The sequence below is a fragment of the Amblyomma maculatum genome, chromosome 1 (genome assembly GCF_055883805.1).
Source record: "Amblyomma maculatum isolate TAMU_Amacu chromosome 1, ASM5588380v1, whole genome shotgun sequence".
Taxonomy (NCBI): Eukaryota; Metazoa; Arthropoda; class Arachnida; order Ixodida; family Ixodidae; genus Amblyomma; species Amblyomma maculatum.
The window spans coordinates 489,443,153-489,467,630 of NC_139344.1; the positions used below are offsets into that span (position 1 = coordinate 489,443,153).

The 24,478-nt window shown below is 45.6% G+C and overlaps 1 protein-coding gene across 1 annotated transcript in view; it reads left to right on the plus strand.

Annotated features, from left to right (window-relative positions):
- Nucleotides 1–24,478, plus strand: part of LOC146210163 (WD repeat and HMG-box DNA-binding protein 1-like) — a 279,351-nt gene that overhangs the window by 178,168 nt on the left and 76,705 nt on the right. The window contains exon 4 of the mRNA XM_084608267.1: nucleotides 11,436–11,604. Within this exon, the coding sequence (XP_084464393.1) occupies nucleotides 11,436–11,604 (169 nt within the window). The remainder of the gene's footprint in view (nucleotides 1–11,435; nucleotides 11,605–24,478) is intronic.

Below are 24,478 nucleotides of genomic sequence, written 5' to 3' on the forward strand. Positions count from 1 at the left end.
GTTAATCTCCACCTGTAAGGGTATGATGCGCCAGCTTTAATGGATCTTGTCTGCAGATCCCACTGTGGATTCCCGTTAATTTACATGCTTCTTGCTACAAACTTAATTACTAATTCCTTAATTCGTGTCTCTGTTATCTCAGACATACTCATTAGCATAAGGTCGTAGGCTGCCCTGTTATGTGATAGACAACCTGGCATAGACCTCTGTAAGCCTCACGTTAACCAAACTGTACAAACATGCCTCCATGGCCTAGGAGTAACCTTTCTTAATCGGAGCTGAAACCTCCCAGAACATATTTCAAATATAACTTTGTCAGCATGACTTAACAGCTCCTGCCATGTCGTCTGGCGTCGTGATATTTGGCTGTTGGCACTTTTGGCTTGTGCACAGGGGTCATCTGTTAAATACTGGTTAACATGTATGAAAAATACATTTTCACACAAACTGATGGCAAATGGTCAAGTGGTGCACTGCAGATTCTGAAATGTATACCTACGCAAGGATGGCATTATCACATAACATGATCAAGAGTTCTGTCAGTACCTGCACTTACATGGCATTTCAATGCCCATCAAAGGACAACCTCAGACAATGGTTGTTACCACAAGACCTGTTCTAACAGCGTACTGACACCATTCCACTGAGCGATGGACATGTATATGCATACCCTAGATAGCTCATGATTGTGGACCTCATTTATTTCTATGATTTCCAAGGAGTTCCTGTCGTCAGAAACCCCACGCTTTATGAAATCGGGACAGCTGCCTTGAAAGGTGATGAAAAGAAATAACCAGGTTACATGGCCGCAATGCTAAATTACAGAGGGTGAATATGCTGCATGAAGATATTAAGAAGCTTAACAAAAAAAAGTGAGAGTGAAATGGCAGAATTTTTGAAACATTGAAATAAACTGCAAACTATACTTTGTAGAACCTGTCATTGAGGAATGGAAATCATGCAGCCATCAAAAACACAACAATGAGGACATTTTAGGTCATCTTCACAAAACAGATACCCACACCTCACACACAGCTTCATATTATGAAAGAGGACAAACCAATATGCAAGGAGTGTGGAGATGAACTAACAATAAACCATATCTTACTTACACGTACGCCAGAGTCGAGAAAATAAGAGGAAACATTTTGTACAATTTTGCAACAGATCCCTTTCCATCCCAGCATGATCCTAGGAGAGACGTGCAAATTTCCTGCATTTTTGGTTTCTTAAAATGTTCATAAAGAAGCTACATCCTAAAGATTATTTTAGTCATTACACACAAAATAAATACATTAAACCTTGTTCTTAGTGCATGGCAGCATTAGTCGCTTATGCACCATAAAAATCAACACAACACTGTAAGGTATACCTTGGTTAGCTATGTTATATGAGACAAGCTTTCGGTCTGGTGTGGTCCTTATTCACGTGGCAGCGCTATCATGAGGGTCTATGTCCCAGCAATCGGAAAGTGACCTATTCTAATAATTTCAAAAACTGAAGGCGATTTTTACAGATTTTTAAAGACGTGCGGATGTTTGGTTTCGACTGGAATGCTCAAATGCTTTATCAGCGTCTGCCTGCTTTGACAGCCTGGAGTGAAACTCTTGAAGAGAACACATTTTTGAACATTTAACGCGTTTCTGAAGGCGTTGCATTCAATTACGGGGCCCACAAAAAGCAGCTGAATGTCAAACGCCGCCTAGGTAGGCTTTCTAGCAAGACAGCGGTGTAGCGTGGAAAATCGCTCCGTCGGTCCATCGCTGGCGCCGTTGACTTGACAGGCGAACTGTTCAAACTTATAGCTACTAACCACACCTGAAACACTGAATTCTACATGGTCAAGGCAGAATTTCTCTAACACCGATCATGGTAGCTATCAATTTCGCGCCCAATATTATGAAAATCCGTCCTCTCTTCGATCATTGATACGTCCATGGTTGAGCATTCATGTGCCTCGGGGTAGGCCAGCCGTGGGAACATGGATGTGTGGTTATAGCAACGATCACTTGCATGGCACACTGCAAAATTTCAAATGTCAGCTTCTGCAACGAAATGTGCAGCGCGCATTTCTACAGCGTACCTATAAGTCCGGCGTGTGGTCTTAGTGATCACATGCCCATATTTTTATGTCTAAACCGTAAAAGCTATCGATCAACTTCTAATGACACTTTCAAACAAGTAATTACGCATAACGGTATAGGCAGTTTCCGCGACGAAATGGAAAGCACTGACTGGACGGATGTCTATGCTGTACAAAATCCCGAAATTGCTTATGAAATTTTCCTAAAAATCTTCTCCGCTTGTTATCATAGACACTTCCCCTGTAGTATTAAGCGAAAGAGACCTTCCAGGATTCGCAAGCCATGGATTACAATGCAACTATTTGAAAAAATAAACTAAACACAGGCTATACGATAAATTTATCAAATCACGCAATCCAGATGACTGGACTGAGTTCAAACGCTTTCGCAATCGCCTCACAAACGAACTGCGCAGCGCTAAAACCAACTATCATACCGACCTGTTCAAGTCATGTGAAGGCGACAGTCAGAAGACTTGGAAAGAACTTAATGTCTTACGGAACCATACGCCGAGTTGTTAAAAATGGTGTACAGATAAGCGATGAGTCACTGCCTGACTCCTTTAATGAATTTTTAACCAGCACTAATGACATTGCCGTATGTATGACCGCCTGCGATTTCATACCAACAAGCATTCCGGATACTATATTTATGCACCCATCCGAATTAACCTGTCTCTTCTCTGAATTAGCAATAGTCGTAGTCTGGACGTAGACAGCCTGCAGACAATGCCAATTAAGTATATCCTAGATATCATTGCTCCAGTGTTGGCATACATTTACAACTTATGCCTAAATGCCGGAATCTTCCCGCAGAAAATGCAAGTCGCTAAAGTAATCCAGTTATTCAAGCGTGGTGACAGGACCCTAATAACAAATTATAGGCCCATATCAATTCTGCCAGTTTTTTCAAAATGTCTCGAAAAGATAATATTTAAACGTCTCTCTGCATTTCTTGAGGATAATTGCCTCTTAACTCACTGCCAGTACGCGTTCCGCAAACACCTGTACTCAGCTTGCCCTCTTGGAACAAAAAAAAAATTATCTTTAGGAACATTGAACATTGTCTACTTACACTCGGTGTACTAATAAATTTTACAAAAGCTTTCGACTGCATTAATTATAAACTTCTACTTAAAAAGTTAACTTACTATGGTATACGTGGCGTTGCTCATGAAATAATTAGGTCATATCTGGGCTCTAGAGCTGAATGTACACATGTCAATAACATATCCTCTCAAATAAAAAACATAAGAATAGGAGTGTCGCAGGGTAGTATACTTGAACCCCTCCTCTTCAATATTTATGTTAATGATATTGTTAATATTGATCATGACACCAAATACATCATCTATGCTGATGATACCACACTCCTGTTTTCTTCTCATGATACCTCAGACTTAATAAGAATTGCTAATAAAGTATTAGAAAAACTACATGTATGGTCGATCAAAAACGGTCTCATAATAAATGCAACTAAAACAAAAGCCATATTATTCCAAGCCAAGAACAGGAACGCTACACTACCTGCAGACATCACATTGGACTAATTTTTTCCCTTAGGTATCTTCCCCGTAATGTAAAATTGCTTATATATAAATCTCTCTTTATGAGTCACCTTAATTACTGCTGTCTTGTCTGGGGTACCACGTCTGCCACAAATGTAGGTCGGTTACTTGTCCTTCAGAAAACATTTCTGCGCGCGATATGCAATGTGAACTGGGATTTCCCAAGTGAACCTTTGTTCCAAGAGCTAAATATATTGAAAGTGCATAATTTATACAACTACATGTTAGTACACGCATACATTAAAGAATGCAAATTGAATAATTTTGCCATCCGTTCAACAGCCAATCATAAACAAAATCTACTTCACTGCCAAACGCGATGTCCGGAATACTGGTATGTAACACACACGCGAACTAATTACGGTAAGCAAATGATTGCTCACACCCTACCTGCCTTACTCAATGCACTAATCTCCGTCGTCGCATTGCCAGCCTATCTTTATTTCACAAACTTTTCCACAGTCGCATCGCACCTTATATTCTTCCCCCCACACGCATATCTCATCGCACCAGCCATCAGCTACAAGTTGCCCGTCCACGTTTTCAAATTCCTTTTTTCCTCGAACAGCTGCAGACTGGAACGGCCTTCCGGACAACATTGCTCTCATCACTTGCACACCACAGTTCATCGATAGTGTCAAAACTTTCCTGTTATTGTGATTATGTATTTTTGCTCTTGCCACCCCTTATGTAACACCCCTTTTTAGGGGCCTTTAAGGTAATAAAATGAAATGAAATGAAATGTTTTACATGTTTCATTATCTACTCTACACAATTATTTTTGCCACTAATATTGAGTGTGTATATTGTCAACCATTGAGTTAGTCTATTTAAATCAGCACTATATATATATGTTCCTTGCCAATTGTACTTCTTTTGTGACTGAGTGAGATTATTTTCATGCTGCTGTATTTTTTTTTTAATTTTTTAATTTATTTATTTTTTAATACTAACCTATGTAGCTTTGCAGATTCACCTTTTTTGTTTGCTATTTTTGTTTCTTTCTTCATGCTTGTGCTTTATTGTATTGAAAGCATTGCCATTCCGCACGGCTGCTGCTGCCAACAAACGGGTTTTAGGACCTGTCAAGCTGTTTACGCAGCTTTTTTCCTCGAACCTGTCCGTTCACAACTGTATTTTGCAAACGGAAAATAAAGCACTTACTTGCATGCATATCTCCCGCTCGTTTCAGAGCTGCGCGGCCGTTCAGTCTGGTCACGCTAACCTCGAGCATGTGGGGGTTTAAACTACATGTACGCAAAATTCAACGACGATAAAAAGATGCAGGCTGAGCATTTTAGTCTAGTCTTCCCCTAAATACCAAAGAACATTGCTGTTCGTAGGGAATTCGGATCGTTCGCGCTTCCGGCTTTTCGGTTGTGCACTCATGTATTGCGGTGCAGTAGGTCTTCACCTCGACGAGTCGATGTGCAGTTCGCTGCAGTAGCAGCGCAGGCCTCTAGTAGATTCGCTATGTCTTCTGCCACGGCTCTGGGGTAGAATTTAAACAAAGAATTTAGCTAGAAACATCCTGTTTCCTCGGTCTGCATGTGAGGAACGAGCATAATGCCATTTCACATACATACTTTGGACTGCCGAATGTTCTGCACGGCGAGGTGTGTGAGTTGTGCCGGCACTAGATCTTCGGAGGTCGATGCAGGACCTAAGACAGCGTAAATGCTAGGTATAGCTCGCTCGCATTACGGGCAGATCGAGGTGATAGTTTAGTGCGAAGCGAAAGCTGCTCGTGAATGTGCGTATCTCGATGCCAGCTGGTGGAGCTGGTTCAGTACGTAGCATCGCCTGCAGCTATGTGCGTGACAGCGATGCTTGCCGTACACAACCCTGAGTGAAGACCGTGATCTATGTTAGAACGGATGAACTCTTCGTAGCATCTCATCGAGAGTCGGGCAGCTAGCTGATATTATAGACCTGGATAAGATTCTTTCACGCGTAGCAAGCGGAACGTGGCGTTCGACGTGCATATAGCCATGAGCCATGTATATCGACGTCCGCCGTATCTTTACGAGATTCGAATGGATACGTCGGACGTACCTTTAGACACTTCTTTCCCAAATACCTCGAAAATACGAAGCCGTCGAAGTGTGCGCTAGCAAGCATATACGCGCGTCGCGTCGCTTTTGCGCGTACAACAGTCGCTACAGCTCGTACGATCTTGCGGTGCGTCTTCATATCTGCGATTGAAGATCTGCCGCCATCAACGTGAAAGTGGGAGCACGAACGTATCGTTTCGCTAGCTATGACAAAAAACTCCGAGACATTACCATGTCAGAGGTACGGGCAGCGCTGCACGAGCTCAACGCCCGCTCAGCAGCCGGCCCCGATCTTATTACCAACAAGATGCTACCTCGACTATGCATCGATCGAGGCCCTAACCCGCTACTATAACGAATGCTGGCGTTCGGGCAAGCTCCCCCGACAGTGGAAAACGGCAAGAACAATCCTAATCCCGAAACCGGGCAAGCCATCGGATATCGGCAACTTGCGTCCCATCTCGCTCACGTCCTGCGTGGCCAAGGTGCTTGAGCACGTGCTTTCCAACCGGTGGCAGGAGTACCTGGAAAAGGAAAACCTATATCCGGATACGATGATCGGCTTCAGGCGCAGACTCAGCACACAAGACGCCATGCTACAACTCAAACAAGAAATATTCGACAACAAGACACAAGACAGCAAAGTAATTCTGGGACTTGATTTACAAAGCGCATTCGACAAAGTCAAACACTCAGCCATATTAGCACAAGTATCGAGACTCAACATGAGGGTAGCGAGCTACAATTACATCCAAGACTTCTTGACCAACCGCACGGTGGAACTGCACGCCGGAGACCTTAAGTTCCCGAACACAAGCTCGGAAGCACGGGTACCCCGCAAGGTTCAGTCATCTCGCCGTTGCTCTTGAACCTTGTCATGATCGGGGTAGCGAGGGCAGTACAGGGGACCGGCGTCCGGCATACGGTCTACGCCGACGACATTTTTCTGTGGGCGGCAGGCGGCACCGACGCCAGCATTGAGCAGCAGCTCCAACAGGCTGTTACTGCCATCGAGCAACACCTTAACGGCACAGGCCTAGTGTGCCCGCCCGCCAAATCCGAGTTGTTCGTCCTCACACCATTACAACGGGGACGGAAACGCGCTCCCCTTCGGGAGTGCGATCACATAAAGATCGTGGCTGCATCGGGGCAGCTCATCCCCGAAGTTCCCAAGATCAGGGTCCTGGGCCTGCTACTAAACAAGAACGGCCGCAACGACGAGACCATCAACAAGATTACCACCAAGGCAATGGACGCTATCCGGCTCATACACCGAGTCTCGACACGATGGGCAGGCATGCGTGAAGACAGTCTTCTGCGCCTCGTCCAGTCGTTCGTGATCAGTCACATCGCCTACGTTGCGGCCTACCTCAACTGGCAGGCCGCTGACCGGACAAAGATAAACACGCTGATCAGACGGGTTTACAAGACGGCGCTGGGATTAATGGGGACCACGAGTACGGCTCGGCTCCTGCAGCTTGGCGTCCATAACACCTTAGAAGAAATAGCCGAGGCGCAGCTCACGGCGCAAATGGAGCGCCTCTCTACCACTAAAACAGGCCGCAGTATACTGACGTCCCTGGGTTACAATCCCCGAGCTCCCAGTCGGCAATCGTGCGAGATCAGCGATGAGGCGCGGGCCCACATCCACGTGGACCCCGTCCCGAAAAACATGCACCTCGAGTACAACCAAGAACGGCGGCAGGCGCGGGCCAAAGTCCTCGTCGAGCAACATGCCCAGGACCCGCACGCCCGGTTCGTGGACGCTGCGGAATATAAGCGAGAAGGATTCGTGGCAGTAGCCGTTGCGGCGGCTACCGGCATCAAAACAACGGCAGCGAGCGTGCGGTGCACGGACGCCACAGACGCCGAGGAGGTTGCCATCGCTCTGGCGATCTCGGAGGCCGAGTGTCGCACCTTGCTCAGCGACTCGAGGAACGCTGTGCGTAACTTTGCCAAGGGGCGAGTGTGCGCGCAGGCGGCCGCCATCATCAGTAAGCTCCAGCTTCAAGACCGCGGCAACACTATCCGCATCAAGTGGCTCCCGCGCACGCGGGAGATTGTGCAACCTCACCGAATCACAACGAGACGGCCCATTCGGCGGCGCGAGCGCTTACGTTCCGCGCCCCCGAGAAGGACCGTTCCGAATGGTGGTTCGAAACAAAAGACCGAATGACCAGTTACGAGGAAGTGACAAAATTTTACCGCCTAGCTCGACGGACAATGCCGCCGCCTCACCCGGCACTTAGTCGGGAGGAGGCGGTCATCCTATGGCAAATGCAAACCGGGTCACTCCTAGCCCCGGCAATGCTACACGTCCTCCACCCAGACATCTACACGAGTGATATGTGCAGTGTATGTCAAGTGGGTCCGGCGGACCAATGGCACATCATGTGGGACTGTGCCAGGTTCCCGACCGAAGCTGCATCCAGGACATACCCGCCGGAAATTCAAAGTGCTGTGCAGAATACAGACAAAGACATGCAGCTATGGGCCGTCCAGCAGGCCCGGGGTGCGCTCGAAAAGCACAAGCCTCACAAATGAGGTAGTGCAGAGTAGGGCTTAACCCCGGGTAGACGCTTGGCCAGCGTCACGACGCTTTAACCCGTCGTTTGCCGGCTCCCTAATAAAGTTATACATACATACATAATACTGTTCGAGAAAAAATAAACAAACATCGCTCACCATCCAAATATGCGCAGATAGCCGCACACCGGACGACGCGTTCTCGAATGTTTACATATTGAAACCGCTCAGTCGGAAGTGTATTCATTGACATCGATGCTCCGCAGGTAGCATGTGAAGCTAAAACGGCCAGTATTACAACTATTAGTGCACCGGATATCTCTGTTTGTGGGAAAACTTACAAGCGTTCGTAGATGATGAAGAACACATCAGCACTAGTAAATTATGATACGGCACATTTGTGAACCCTCGTGATAGCCTGGAAAAATATTCAGCGTGTTTAAAGGGCGATCGGTGAATTACGGCCACAAATTCTACAGCCAAGGAAAGTATACAAAGTACGAAAGAGCAAAAGTAGTTACATATACTGAGTAATAACGACTAGCTGGCTTCAGTAAAGCCCTTTTAAATCTAGCGCTTTAGGCAGAACGTGCCTAGTGCTTTTAGCATTCCTTTTGTTTTGCTTTGTTGTTGTGTATTCGGACTGTATGCTGTGTGCTTAAACAAAATTGGTAGTAAAGAAAAAAAATCCGCTGTAGAGTAGTGGTTAAAGTGCCCGTCTGAAGACCATGAGGAGCGAGGTTCGAAAAAAACCGCACTTGGTAGTGAAGGTTTTTTATTTATTTTTATTTTTTTATTATTTTAAATGTAGTCGTGTTATTTTATATTGTTGCATGCTTTTTCCACCCTGGCGACGCGTTTCTTTCCGGAAACGAGGGCCATCAACCATACAGGCCATTCCGGTATCAGAGTTCCGCGCGGTTTCATTCCGGACTTTCCAGGGCCGTACAGGAATTTCCTGAAATAGCCCACAATCCTGTATCCCAGATCCTGTACAGTAAACCTGTATACGATTTTCTGTACAAATGTTGTACCGGATTTTTCAGTAGGGTAGTAATGTCACATACATATCCTATGACGTTACGTGAAGCATGATTTATACGAATGAGTCTGATATCTTCAGGTTATTGACGTCAATAGTAGTGACAGCATACTCATGGCGCCAGGTGTTTTAGATATCGACATATTACATCCCACAAAACATGGTATCATGATTGGTGACCTACGACTGTGAAAGTTACTCAGCTCTCTTTAAGGTTTCATGACGACCTATTACTGACGACGTCATTAGGTTATTACATTACCGGAAACCAACAACCGGGGACACATTTTACGGACATAATTTCGGGACCATAGCACTCTAATGCATTAGCATTAATAATGAGGTATTCTTTCACGACAAACTTCGTGAGCCTCTCCACCCAGTTGAATGCCCCGTAGTATCCAACAATGTACTTTTGCGCAGCTGTTGGTCATCTATCACGAACAGGACATACACTGTACCATGCTTTACAATTTGGCTTGCCTCCTATATTTATTCACCTCGTGGCATTGAAACATCGGTAAATAACATTTTCGTCGTGGCGTCACCCCTTGAAGGGAACCAAGATGTGTATATATCTGTTTGGCAAACAATTTTCAGCAGTGACTCAGACTGCCATCATCATGCCATGGAATCATCATCGGTAAACTTTCTCGTCTACGATCGGGACGATCTTTCGGTAGCCCCGGGTCATGTTACGGACGAAGGAGGAAGAAGAGGGCAGTGGCGCGGGCAGGAGCACGCGCGCTAGGCCCGCACACAGATTCATTAAACGTCATCTCACGACCACCGAGCATCTTCTCTGTTCTCCTGTTGTCATCGCTTGCCGCCGTTACTAGTGAGCAAATTCAGTGCGTATGACAGCATATCAGGCTAAAAGGGAAGCTTGCAGTATTCAGAGAAACACCCAGCGGATAACGAACCGGTCAGCAGCATTAACGGCTTCACAACATATATTTAGCGGTGTTTTAAATATAGAAGGCCCCCGGAAAGACGTAGCACACTTTATCACACATTTCTTCCCAACTTTCTACGTTACTGAAACCTCTTATCTTATGTAAGCTGCTGTGTATATGGGTGTTACCTTGCTCCAATAATAATCAGTTGACAGTCGGCGCTTGTGTCTCGTCTCTTGTCTTTAGTGGTCGTGTGTGTTTGCGCTCTTTCAAAGTTTTCCAAATATGTACCAACTCGCCCAAAAATAAGTGTTAATGAATTTTCTACATGTTGTAGTCGTTACATATTGTTCTGCGAGACGAGAAAATGTTTCGGTAAATTTTGTTTAGATGCGTTTATAAATGTCGCCCTCCCAACTCGTACCTCATACTTTTCGCGGAGTTTTAAAATTACAGCGCTTTGAAATGCCCTTTCACAGTCTGGCCTAGGATGTTCTTGGTTGCTCTGTGGCAGAAAGCGACATAATATACAGGTGAAACCTACTTTGACAAGTTTCGCTTCCATGTGTTCCTAGGGGTCAGCTTTGTCTTTTGTATGAACTTGCATCTGTTCACAGTGCTTTCACTTTGCGTACACCCGTGCACCCAGTGGGGGCACGTACTCAAATAAATATATATCTTGGTGCACAGGAGATATTTAAGTGACGTTGCGGGCGTCATTTTGTGGTGCAGAGCAAATCTTCAGCAGTGCAGGCCAATCCAGATAACGACAAGCCGATCAGTTGTGCCTGCAGCGTTTTGCAGTGTGCGACACAAAATGTCCGCCACTGTGATGTAGGTGCACACTCCCTATATCACGAATGCATTGCCTCGTGGTCATTTTTGTGTCTCCTATCACTATACAAAGTATCTGCATGGTTCTCAGGGACCGTTATGGAAGAAGCGGCTGTTGCAATCTATTTGGACCAGGCCACAGTTTAAACACACAGAGACGAATAGCACGGCGGTTTTGTGTGCTTAGTGTGCATGGCCCCGCGGCTGAGTAAGCACCTCGTGCGCATTACCTTAGTTGGGTCGACTTTCAGCGCCAGGAAACACGGGAATGTTTCATTTTAGCTTCGGTTGTGTGGTGCTGTTAACAGGCGAATGAATGGGGAAGCGCTTAAAATTTGTTCTAAAACTGCCGTAATATGACACCATGATTAAAAGCAGAGCACTTACTTGAGTTTTGCGCATATTATATTTTCCCTGTATTCACTTGTGCAGGGCGTTGCGATGGGCGCCGGCTGGGCGGCCGTGCTGACGTCCGGACAACTGGTTCACGTGTTCAGCGAGGGCGGCGCCCAGCAAGGAGTCGTCTGCGCAGTCGGTGCCCCGGTGGCGCTCACGGGGGCGGCCAACCAGCTGGCGCTTTTTTTCGGCACGGCAGCCACCCGTGAGTCCGTATTTCGAGTAGGCTTCCAGTGTCTTCTGGCAAACACAGCTCCTGAATGAAAATCGAAGCATTTTTTGGTTGTTAGTGTTTACAAAGCAGTGACGACCAGTTTGGGTATGCGCTGTTTTGAGTTTAGAATAGCTCTTTTTGTGCCTGGGCGCCGTCCCCTGTGATTTTGTTGGGACGCGCCGGGATTTATTCTTCGGCATCAATATCACTGTATTCGACACAAACTAGCGGTGTATATTAACCAGATAAGAGGTTTACACGTGAATTGATGCCGGCGCCCCATATTTGGTTCCTGTTGCTACCAGCTAAAATACGGATGCAGAAAAGAAGTGTTTGCGGTGAAACAAGTTCTGGTGCTCATTTACTCGGTAGGAAGGAGACAGCAAATAGCAGTGGCCAGTATGAAGAAAACGAACGACTTCAGCTTGCAGAATGATGAGGTTCATAGAGGGCGTAGACTGGACATCATTTAGAATAAATAGATCCTGTTTTTTTCCTGAGCCCTAGTAGCGCATCGATATTTGATCGTCATGGAAAGGATGTCGGAATAAAGAAAGTTTGCCAGAGATTCTGAAGATTCTTATGTGTGAGACTGTTAAAAAAAGCTCACTATAATCGTTCACTCCCACAGCACGTTAAACTTCTAAACAATGCTGCTTTATTGTATATGGCAGCACATACGCTGACAGTACATACGCCCCGGCACCGTACCCAGCCATCCTCACGTCATTCTATTTTGTGCCATCTATTTTGTGCTCTGCCGATTCTTGTGCTAATTGAGACATTCTCACATGGTTTAGTCGGCGTTTATTACCTTCTAGTTTGCTCATATTTGCAGTTTGGGATATTGCACACTTATGACAGGTACCTTTTGGCAGGTGGTTTTAGGACGGCACTCTTCTGAAGACTTCTGGCGCTACAGTCTCAATCACGTACACAAGAGAGGTCGCAAAAAGCCGTCCAAACCGGGGATATTACCAAGTAGCAGTTTATTTCTAGTATGAACAACATTCCATGACAAAGGAAAATGAAAGGAACAATAAGAAGAGGAAGGAAACCTGGAGAAAAAGTCGGAGAAAAATATTGAAGAATGAATAAAACGAAAACAATAATTAAACAATGGAAACATGCGCCTCTCTTCTACTGCCGTCCAGAGGAAGCATTAGCACTTTCTTCCTGCTGAGCGCTACTATAAATCATTTTGAAGGCATCGATAATCTCTTTCCTCAAGGTATCTTTTGACCAAGTCATTACTTTTTTGTCCGCGAACCTGTCCGCACAAAGCTTCACCTTTGGATATTGTTCAGTGCCAGTTTTTTCCGCACTGAGAGCAGTTGGTCACAAAGAGCCCAGGAGCCAAGAATGCTTCACACGCATTCGTGTGCTCCCTTAACCTCTCATTGAGGCAGCGGACAGTTTGCCCCACATGCGCCACCCAGAGGAATATTATGCACCACTCATTCGCAGCAGTTGATGATGCGCTCTTTATGCAGCACGCAGCAGCCTTCCTTGGGCAAACTCATTCCGTTCACGTTCTCGCACAGAGTAACTTATTCAGTGCAGATAGAACAACCCTAACATCACGTCGACTCGCGATCTTCTTGACGTGATGTGAAATTCCGTGTACGTAGGGCAGGACCACAGACCTCTGCTCACTCTCGTTATGCTCTCTCACCTGAGGTTCTATGTTCTTTAAATAGCTTTCAGCTGCAGATACCAAAAAATGCTCGTAGGGTATGCACTCCTATTCAGCCTCTCCTTCTGTAGGTTAACTCTCTCTCCCTCAAGTACGGACATACTTGGTCAGAGCTTGCTGTAAACACGAGAGAGCCAACCCTTTCTTGACCAACTTTGTATGGCCTGAGTCATAAGGGAGAAGGATTTTCGCCCCTCGTGCCCCGCAAAAAGAACACGTGTGAACTACATTAAGCACTAGGTTTATATCGAAATATTTTATCTCTACGTTCTCTGGTAGCTGAAACGTGAACACAAGGTCCGGATGGGCATTCGGGGACCGAGACACAACGCTCTCAACATTGCTCTCCTTATACTTTCCGTACGGCAAGCAAAGTAAAAAATTTGTTGCTTAACTCTGGTTAACCCTAGTTGAATCGCGATAGCAAGGGCGGAAGCTTCCTTTGCCTGCTACATTATTCTCCTATCACACCCTATCAGTGTAAGGTGCTGCATTACTGGGGACACTAAGCTCATCCTTTAAGAGTATGACGCGAGAGCGCAAGATACCAGACTTCTTCTGCTCCTCCTCGGCTATTCAAGGTCAAGCGTGGCCTCCACCGGGACCACACGACGGCTCGAAACATGGTGCAGTATTGCTATCGCAATAAAAATTGTCGATATACTAACTAGACATCATCACACAGTGACGTCATCGGCTGTGACATCTTGACCGGATGTGACGTTAACGTTGTTATGGGAAACCTCAGTCATGCGCTTTGCAGTCACGCGCTCGCGGCTGGCATCTTTCGGAAGCCCTTTTGTTGCGAAAGCAACACTCCGGCAGCCAAAGCGAGCCCTCGGGTGGCCGCAGCTACGCCGTGAAGAGGCGTAGCTACGGTCCCCTCATAAAACAATCTGCTTGCCATGACATTCGAATTCACGTTACCCCTATACCACAGGCAGGAGGTACCAACTCGGATCGCTCTTTTCATATGGAAGGGTGATATCAGAATCAGCCTGCCAGAACCGTTTGTATTCTGGCTGCCCCTACGCCATGCAGGCACGTCCATACCACTTGGCTGAAGCGTGGCTTTATATGTGGGCTGGTAGCTTACGCTCTCGCGTCATACCTTTAAAGGGTGAGCTTAAGTGTCCCCAATAATGTAGCACCTTACACCGATGGGGCGTGATAGGAGAATAATCTAGCAAGCAAAAGAAGCTTCCGCCGTTGCTTTCGCAATTCAACTAGGGTTGACCAGAGCTAAACCGCAACTAATTTTCTCTCACTTTGCATATCATGTATCTCACCTGCCGCCTCGTCTGTCTCGCGTTTCCACAACTCAGTCCGAGAACTATGCTCAAATAAAGTGGTCGCCTTTGCACCAACGCGCGTCTTCGTCAGTACATAAGAAACGTCAGATTCGGTCATGTGTAATAACCGAAACTGACGTAATAACGACGTCACATCCATTCGTGATGCAACCAAACAATTCACGCATATACGAAGCTGATCCAGACCTTTCATATAGCGCTCGAATGCCGCACCGCACAGAAGCAGACATCAGCGGCATTTAAAATTGGTATCTGTCTCAATTCTCCGCGGACACCTGAACCAATGAAAAAAGGAGAGGTGCCGTAGAGCAGGACTACGGTGTACTGCACTATAAAGGCCTTATCGCGTTTTATGCTTACAAAGTGCGCCCTAGCAATTGTTATTTAACCACAGTGATCTTTGTACCGCTGTAAACGATTGCTGTCGCCGGCAGCAGTGCACACTCGGTATCGACCTGTTTCCATTTGCGCACTTTGTCCGGTGTGGTTTTCATTTCTGCCACTAGGGACGGCTTCGCTGGCGCTGGTGTACCGTCGTCGATATGTGCGCAGGGAAGTGAAGTAGTCATACTGTGGGAGCGACAGTCAGGTTGGCAGGACAGCACGCTGTGCACATATGCCATCAGGGCTTCTGGTGATCAGGTTGCCGGAGCAGCACGCTGTGTATACAGGGTGTTGCACAATTAGACCCGCGCTGTAGAATGCTTCTCCCAGCTAAACCGCGGAATCCTTGCAGTTCAGATTTCGCACAGAAATCACATTTTGTCGCTAGTATTTTTTAATACTAAATTTGTTTGTGGTACTTGCCTGATTCGATCAGAAGAAGTAAAATATTCCCATCGCCTGCGGCGGCGGCGACGCCAGACGAACCGCTGCTCCAGCGATGGGACTGGTGGCGCCACCTCATGCTGCTAACAACAACTCTGTAGCAGGAAAAGAGGGGGCGAGCGTTTCTGGCAGAAGGTTTGAGTTGTTGTAAGCAGCATGAGGTGGCGCCACCAGTCCCATCACTGGGGCAGCGGTTCGTCTGGCGTCGCCGCCGCCGCAGGCGATGGGAATATTTTACTTCTTCTGATCGAATCAGGCAAGTACCACAAACAAATTTAGTATTAAAAAATACTAGCGACAAAATGTGATTTCTGTGCGAAATCTGAACTGCAAGGATTCCGCGGTTTAGCTGGGAGAAGCATTCTACAGCGCGGGTCTAATTGTGCAACACCCTGTATATGCCGTCAGGGCTGCTGCCCAGCAGCCCTGACGGCATATGTACACAGCGTGCTGTTCCGCCAACCTGACAGCAAAACGTCATAAGTAGCAATATAGAGCAAGCAATGCTGTAATGGCGGCTAGTACCAGTCCTGTACCAGTCTTGCGCATGTACCAGTCCTGTCTAGTTTTAGTGAATCATCTTTGGTCAATTTTTAGCACGCCTAAGCCTAATATAGAGCACTATTTCGCAATATATTTTATATATGTTAACCCAGTGGCTGTCAAACTTTTCCCACTCGATGACAACCGTTCGCCTTTTTTCTCGATTATTTTTTTTGGTTACGAGGGATCAAAATTGGTAAATGTATGGTAGCTTCCCCATGTTGTTTGTTTGACTTCCCGTTGCCCGATGAATGCTGGTGTGGCCAACGTCAGATCGGGTGTCGTATCTTGTCGAGCTTGTAGTCCCACCTGCGTTGGTGTGTCTGGGGTGCTGATGTATAGTCCAGACATTTCTACAGTGTCGTGCAGCATGCGTCCCCTTGGATCAGCTCTGTCAGCCCCAGTTCGGACACTTAGCATTGAAGTCTCCACCCACCAGGACGGGGAGGCTTCTTACCAGGACGAGGACCTGTATTGTGCTTGCCAGTAAGGGGCCTAAATACATTGCCAACATTGGCTGCTGCCCAGAAACTCGTCCCGCAGGCTGTTTTCTAGACGCTGTGGCTCGTTGTGTCATGATGCTCAGCATTTGGGCATACGCCGAGTCTTGTGCGGTAAGTGCCTTCGTCGCCTGTTGAGTGGTATGTTGGGCTTAATGGAGTATATAGCTGTTTTACGACTAGATGACCGTCCGGACCGGCTCTTCGAACTCACGCGTCTGCCCAGTGGACGTGACTGAAACACATTGCCGCTGCGTTTGAGATGCATGAATGTCTTGTTCCGGTGGTAGCCTTGCAAGCACGTTTTCCAGCATTTCTCTAAGCTGCTGATTTTTTTTCGGAACTCTTCAGTTGTTGGTAGAAAGAGGGCAGTGCAGGTTATATCGACGAGTTCTGTCGCACCGTGTCTGCTCATATAACTTCTCCCTTAACTGCATCAGGGTTTTGCTTATTATTTTCTTTAGGGTATTTCGGTGCACGATTAGGACAAGCCAAATAGATTGAGATGTAGCCCTGTTTTTCGGCAGGTGACGCAGAATAACTCTTGATCGCATTCTGTGTCTTTTCAAGCCTTTTCGGTAGCTGCTCTGCATTGAAGTTTAATAGCCAGATGTTCTTCTTTCCGAGCAGACGCACGCCAATAATAGTTGCAGTTTCTCATCTTTTGTTTTTCTTGATGTACTCAATGATTTGACCAGGACGCACTTTGATAACGCACCGACTTGTTTCCTCGCCTCGTGTTGGTGTTCTTGCAATCGTGCCCTCGTACGTGCATACGCGTCCGTTCACTTTCCCAGCCAGTCGCGTAAATGCGGTGAGCTTATTCACATCATCTTTGACAGTGCACCCTGACGCGATTTTCTACCACATCATAGAGGAAAGCAGCCAAATCTGCCAATTTCCAACTTTTTGCAGTCATTTATAGCCCCTCCGTAATGGCTTGTTTAGGTATATCCTGCACATGCACCCTATTGAGTGGCCTGATCGAGAGTGGAAAGAGAGGTCGACTTACCCGTTCAAGACGAAGCTGTTCGGGCTTCACTTTCCTTTGGGGTTTCCGTTTCTTGATTAAACTCGAGTCCCAGTAGTCGCCGACGTCCTCACTTGCATTTTCGGTGTCCATTTGATCGCTTGCGTGTTGCTCCTTAATCCTAGTAAGTTCCAAAGAAAGATCACTCTCAGCGTCCACGTTCGCCAGCTGATTCATTCCATCCTCTTCATCGCGCGTCCGAATGCTTTCTCTTGGAGGCTTCCTTCAGTGTTTTTTGGTGCTTACACTTTGTGATGAACTCAAAGCTCCCGCACAAGGGTCACTCGGGTGTCAGCGAACCGGTTTCGGCATGGTGCGTCCTGAGAGCCCTGTCTGGGCAGCAGCTGAGCTGTGTTGTTAGGGTCTCGCAGACACCAGATTACATCCTCGCGGTTGATATGCGCAAAGCATTCGACAATGTAAAACAACAGGTAATCCTACAAGCATTAGTGAAGAGATATATCCCAGCCAAAAATCATGCAATTTGATATGCAGCTTCATTCAAAGCAGATATTAGGCTTCATGACAAAGCTTCGGGTGGCGCCCCTACTACTTGGATAGGGAGGGGGGGGGCGCCAGGGCTCTGTTCTCGGCCATTTGATATTTACCTTGGCCATGACCCGCCTAGCAGAAGCGCTCGAGAGAGACACTTCGGCCCGCATCACTATCTACACAGATGATGTCACCATATGGACAGAAGCAGTAGATTACCCAAATGAAGAGATCATGCAGACCGAGCTGCAAGCAACAATCTTCAGCCTTACTAACATCTTAGAACAATTGGAACTACAGCTGTCTCCTGAACAGAGCTACAGTAGCCAAAGTAGTCAGGACCGTAAGGAGATTAGCGGTAGGGAAAAACTGTCAGACGTTCCACCAGTTACGAAGGACGAGGTCAAGAAAGCATTAGAAACTATGAAAAGGGGGAAATCAGCTGGAGATGCTCAGATAACTACAGATTTGCTGAAGGAAGGGGGGGGGGATGTCGTGTTAGAAAAGCTAGCCACCCTGTATACGCAGTGCCTGATGTCATCGATGGTACCGGAACCATGGAAGAATGCAAACATTATCCTCATTCATAAGAAAGGGGACTCTAAAGACCTTAAAATTACAGACCAATCAGCTTACTGTCTGTTACGTATAAGGTATTTACTAAGGTAATCGCTTATAGAATCAGGACAACCTTAGACTTCAATCAAGCAAAGGATCAAGCAGGTTTTCGGAAACGGTACTCTACTATAATCATATCCATACCATCAATCAGGTGATAGAAAAATGCTCGGAATATAACCAGCCCTTATACATAGCATTCATTGATTACGAACAAGCATTTGACTCAGTTGAAACCTCGACGGTGATGCAGGCATTGCGAAATCAGGGGTAGACGAGCCGTACGCGAAAGTGCTGGAAGATATATATATAGTGGCTGCACAGCAACCATAGTTCTGCATAAAGAAAGTAACAAAATTCCCATAAAGAAAGGTGTTAGGCAAGGAGACACAATCTCCCTAGTACTATTCACAGCTTGCTTAGAAGATGTATTCAGCGACTTGAAATGGGAGCAGTTAGGGATAAGGGTAGATGGAGAATACCTCAGTAATCTGCGATTTGCTGATGACATTGCCTTGTAAAGCAACTCGGGGGATGAACTGCAAATAATGATTAGTGACCTAGACAGGAAAAGTAGAAATGTAGGCTTGAAAATCAGTATGCAGAAGAATAAGGTAATCTTCAACAGCCTCGGAAAGGAACAGCAGTTTAAATTAGGTAGCGAAGTACTGGAAGTAGTAGGCGAATATGTCTACTTGCGTTTGCGTTTGTGTGCGTCCTGCCTTTCCTTCGTCCGTGTCTTATAACCGCAGCTTTTTATTGCATTGAACTATGAACCAACTAGCCCGACAAATTTTACTCAACTTAAGTAGAACTCTCTTGGTTAGCCTCCACGTTTCAGCCTCAAAGGTGAGTACAGGTAAGATGCAACTGTTGTATACTTTCCCCTTGAGCAATACCGGTACGCTGCTAGTCATATTCTGCGAGTGCTTGCCAAATGCGCTCCATCCCAATCTTATTCTTCTTGTTATTTCCTTTTCATGGTCCGGATCTGCGGTTACTAGAGAGGTTTAGTGCGACGTAGGTGAGCATACGCAAGATCCTTGCGTACGCAGGTGGCCTGCATGCTCCTAACGGCGCATGCGTCGTACGCAGCGTGGTTCCTGCGTGTTGCGTATCCGTGGCAGACGTACGCAGGAGTCCCGACTTCTGCGTGCGTACTTCAAATCGTCTGCGTGTTGCTCTCGAATGGCCGCCGGGCGAGCTGCAAACGCTCTGCGCGCTCGTATTTTTTTTTTTCTTTTAATTTCAGACGATTTAGCTTTGCCTCGAGAGGTGAAGACTTGCAACTCTTTTGGTGATCTGTCGCAGTGGGTTTAAGTCAAGAATCACATGTGCAGTATGCAACGCGAAAGCTCTTTTCCACTCGCTCATTGCGAGAACGTTGCCACCTGTTGCTAGCGTACTTCGTCGCCCAGGATCGCGCTAACCTTAGAAGGTATGTATCAAGTTTCTGATATCATCAGGAATGGTGTCGATGTTCAGCGTGCCGTTTCTTGATGCATACACCCTGCTTCGCGGTTCACGTCGATGGGGCGTCTCGGTATCTGTCCAGTCCAAATAGAGCAAACAGTACAGAATACTAGAGCAGGCTATGACGAAATATTCAACGTCCGTACAGCTCTTCTAACGCATATCGCACTCAACAACAAAGGTAGGTTGCATAGACACATTCTCCTGAACACAGCAGCAGACGACATTCACTTTAAACGCTCAAGATTGGCGGTAGGTATGCCGGATATACTTTTTTCAATCTGAACGCAGCAGCAGACGATCCCATTCATTCACAATCGGCACCACTGGCAGTACTATGATAGGAAAAGAAACACTATGACAGGAACACTGCGATGATGCAGACGATGCGATAGAGTTAAAGTGAGCTAGCAACAAAACCAGAACCGTCTCGGTCTGGTTGACTTGACCTGACCTACGTACTTAATAAAAGTAAAAAGGAAGGTTTTTGATTATGCACATATAGCGTGCTGCACAATTAGAGGCGTGGTGTAGAATGCTTCTCCCAACTAAACCGCGGAATCCTCGCAGTTCAAATTTTGCACCGAAATTGTATTTTGTTGCTAGTATTTTGTAATACCAAATTTGTTTGGGGTATGTGCCTGATTAGGTCAAAAGAAGTCAGATGTTCCGATCTTATGAGGCGGCGACAACGCCAGACGAGCAGCTGCCCCAACAATGGTACTAGTGGCGCCACCTCAGCTGCTTACAACAACTCAAACATTCTGCCAGAAACGTCTGCTACAGAGTTGTTGTAGCAGCATGAGGTGGCGCCACCAGTACCATCGCTGCTGCAGCGGCTCGTCTGGCGTCGTCGCCGCCGCATAAGACCGGAACATCTAACTTCTTTTGGACGAATCAGGCAAGTACCCCAATCAAATTTGGTATTACAAAATACTAGCGACAAAATGCCCTTTCTGTGCCAAATTTGAACTGCGAGGTTTCCACCGTTTAGCTGGGAGAAGCATTTTACATCGCGCCTCTAATTGTGCAACGCGCTGTATATGGCATTGCATTACTTTTCGAAGTCTCGCGTACTCGTGGGCTTCCGTACAACTAAAACTCTCTCTGCGGCACGGAAGCAACGCAGGCCTTTGCGTTCCACAGGGAACGCAGGATATGCATACGTAACGCGCACTACGCAGTCCTAAAACTCTCTACTACCTGTCCTAAGTAGATATATTCGCCTAATACTTCCAGTACTTCGCTACCTAATGTAAACTGCTGTTCCTTTCCGAGGCTGTTGAACGTTACCTTAGTCTTCTGCATATTGATTTTCAAGCCTACCTTTCTACTTTTCCTGTCTAGGTCATCAATCATTATTTGCAGTTCATCCCCCGAGTTGCTTAGCAAGGCAATGTCATCAGCAAATCGCAGATTACTGAGGTATTGTCCATCTACCCTTATCCCTAACTGCTCCCATTCCAAGTCTTTGAATACTTCCTCTAAGCAAGCTGTGAATAGTACTGGGGAGATCGTGTCTCCTTGCCTAACACCTTTCTTTATTGGAATTTTGTTACTTTCTTTATGCAGAACTGTGGTTGCTGTGCAGCCACTTTATATATCTTCCAGCACTTTCACGTACGGCTCGTCTACCCCCTGTTTTCGCAATGCCTGCATCACCGCCGAGGTTTCAACTGAGTCAAATGCTTTTTCGTAATCAATGAATGCTATGTATAAGGGCTGGTTATATTCCGAGCATTTTTCTATCACCTGATTGATGGTATGGATATGATCGATAGTAGAGTACCGTTTCCGAAAACCTGCTTGATCCTTTGCTTGATCGCAGTCTAAGGTTGTCCTAATTCTATTAGCGATTACCTTTGCAGATACCTTATACGTAACAGACAGTAAGCTGATTGGTCTGTAATTTGTAAGGTCCTTAGAGTCCCCTTTCTTATGAATGAGGATAATGTTTGCATTCTTCCATGGTACCGGTACGTCGATGACACCAGGCACTGCGTACACAGGGTGGCCAGCTTTTCGAACACGATATCCCCTCCGTCCTTCAGCAAATCTGTAATTATCCGATCCTCTCCAGCTGATTTCCCCCCTTTTCATAGTTTCTAATGCTTTCTTGACGTCGTCCTTCGTAACTGGTTGAACGTCTGACTGTTTTTCCCTACCGTCAATCTCCTTGCAGTCCTTACTACTTTGGCTACTGTAGAGGTCTGTATAGAACTCCTCGGCTACTTTCACTATCTTGTCCATATTCGTGATGACGTTGCCCTCCTTGCCCTTATCGCATACATCTGGTTTTTGCCTATGCACAATTTCTTCTTTACCGCTTTAAGGCTTCCCCCGTTCTTTACAGCATGTTCAATTTTCTCAGTGTTATACTTCCTTATATCGGCCACCTTGCGCTTATTGATTGGTTTTAATATCAATCAATCAATCAATCAATCAATCATTTATTTCAATAAATATACAAATTGCAAAAATGTCCAATAGCCAAAGCTAGTATAGGCCCGTACATACATACATACATGTACACAGCAGTAGAGACACGCTAAAGGACATGTAACAAATGTTTTAAGGCTTATAACAAGCAAACGTAACAATCAATTAGCACACAAAGTAAAGTACAAAAAAAAAACATAACAGCAAAGCAATGAAACGCAGGCATGCACATACACAAATTATTTTAGGCGACTTGCATAGCTGAGAGATCACGGAATACAGTTCCCTATCTGAAGAAAATGGTTGGTTTGTGGGGTTTAACGTCCCAAAGCGACTCAGGCTATGAGAGACGCCGTAGTGGAGGACTCCGGAAATTTCGACCAACTGGGGTTCTTTAACGTGCACTCACATCGCACAGCACACGGGCGCCTTGCTTCTCGCCTGCAGCGAAAAGCGGCCGCCGAGGCCAGGATTCGACGAGCGCCGTAACCACTGCGTAACCCCGGCGGGGCCTGAAGATAATGAATACAACCAAGACACACACATTTGGTAGCGCCAGAAATGTTAGCATTTCTTATCTCTTTTATTTAGTGAAATAATAATACAATTCTGTCAAAATAAAATCTTTTGATGGAAAATAAAAAGTTATTTGCCATTTTAATTTCAAGTGAAATATTATTCCATATTTTTACACCGACATACTGTATTAGGCGCTGGCCGTAAAAGTTTCTTTTGATAGGAAGGTTAAAGTTTAGATTGCTTGCATTTCTGGTGTTCCTGTTGGGTGTAACAAATATTGTAATTGGTAAAGGGTGAGCATTCAGGAGAATGGCATTTACTACAGAGCAAACTTTCATTTCCGACGCAAGAGTAAAAGGGAGTATATGTAGCTCTGAGAACAATAAAGGTGTAGATGAGTGCCAGTGCGAGAAGGTCATTATACGGCTCTTTTTTGAAGACGAATGATGGGATCTAAGTATGTCTTAAATGTGAATGCCCACGGCTCGCTGCAATAGATAAGGTGAGAATGAAATATGGCAAAGTGAACCATTTTTAATATACGGGTACAGAAATATAATCGTGTTCGAAAAAGAATATAACAAGCTGAAGCAAGTTTCGAACACAGATTTGTAATGTGTTCTTTAAAGTTCAACTGGTTGTCAATTGTAATACCTAAATAATTTATTGATTCTGTCTCATCCAAGGCTGCTCCATCAATTAAAATATTGAGGCTAGAAGAATTAAAGAACTTATTTCTGGGACGAAATAGAACAAATTTTGTTTTTGATTTATTTAGCGTGAGTTTATTGCAGTTAAACCATTCGTCTATTCCACATGCTTCGGAATTAATTACTGCTTCCAATTCTAAAAGTAACTTGCCTGAAAATATTACTGCCGTGTCATCACCGTAAAGAACAGCCTTAGATGAAGATAAAATCTGAGGGAGATCATTAATATATAAAGAGAACAAAATAGGGCCTAGAACAGAGCCTTGGGGCACGCCCGTTTCAACTGTTTAAAGGGGGGAGGAAAAACTATGAAGATAAACGTATTGCTTCCTGTTTGAGAGATAACTAGCAAAAAAGTCAAGTGTGGACCCGAGGAGTGTTCAAGCTTTTTCAACAGAATAGAGTAACTAACAGTATCGAAAGCTTTTTTTAAACCAAGAAACAATACAACCGGAATTTCATTATTGTGTAAAGATGTATATATAGACTGTGTAAGTTTGAGAACCGCTGTGGATGTAGATCGGAAGCCATGCTGACATTGAGAAACAATATTATTTTCTTTCAAATAATAGCGTACTTGTATTGCTATAGCTTTTTCAAAAATAGTATTTATTACACTAAGCACCGATATTGGACGATAGCTGCCTGGATCATTATCGTTTTTATATACAGGGATGACTTTTGCTATTTTCAGTATGTCGGGA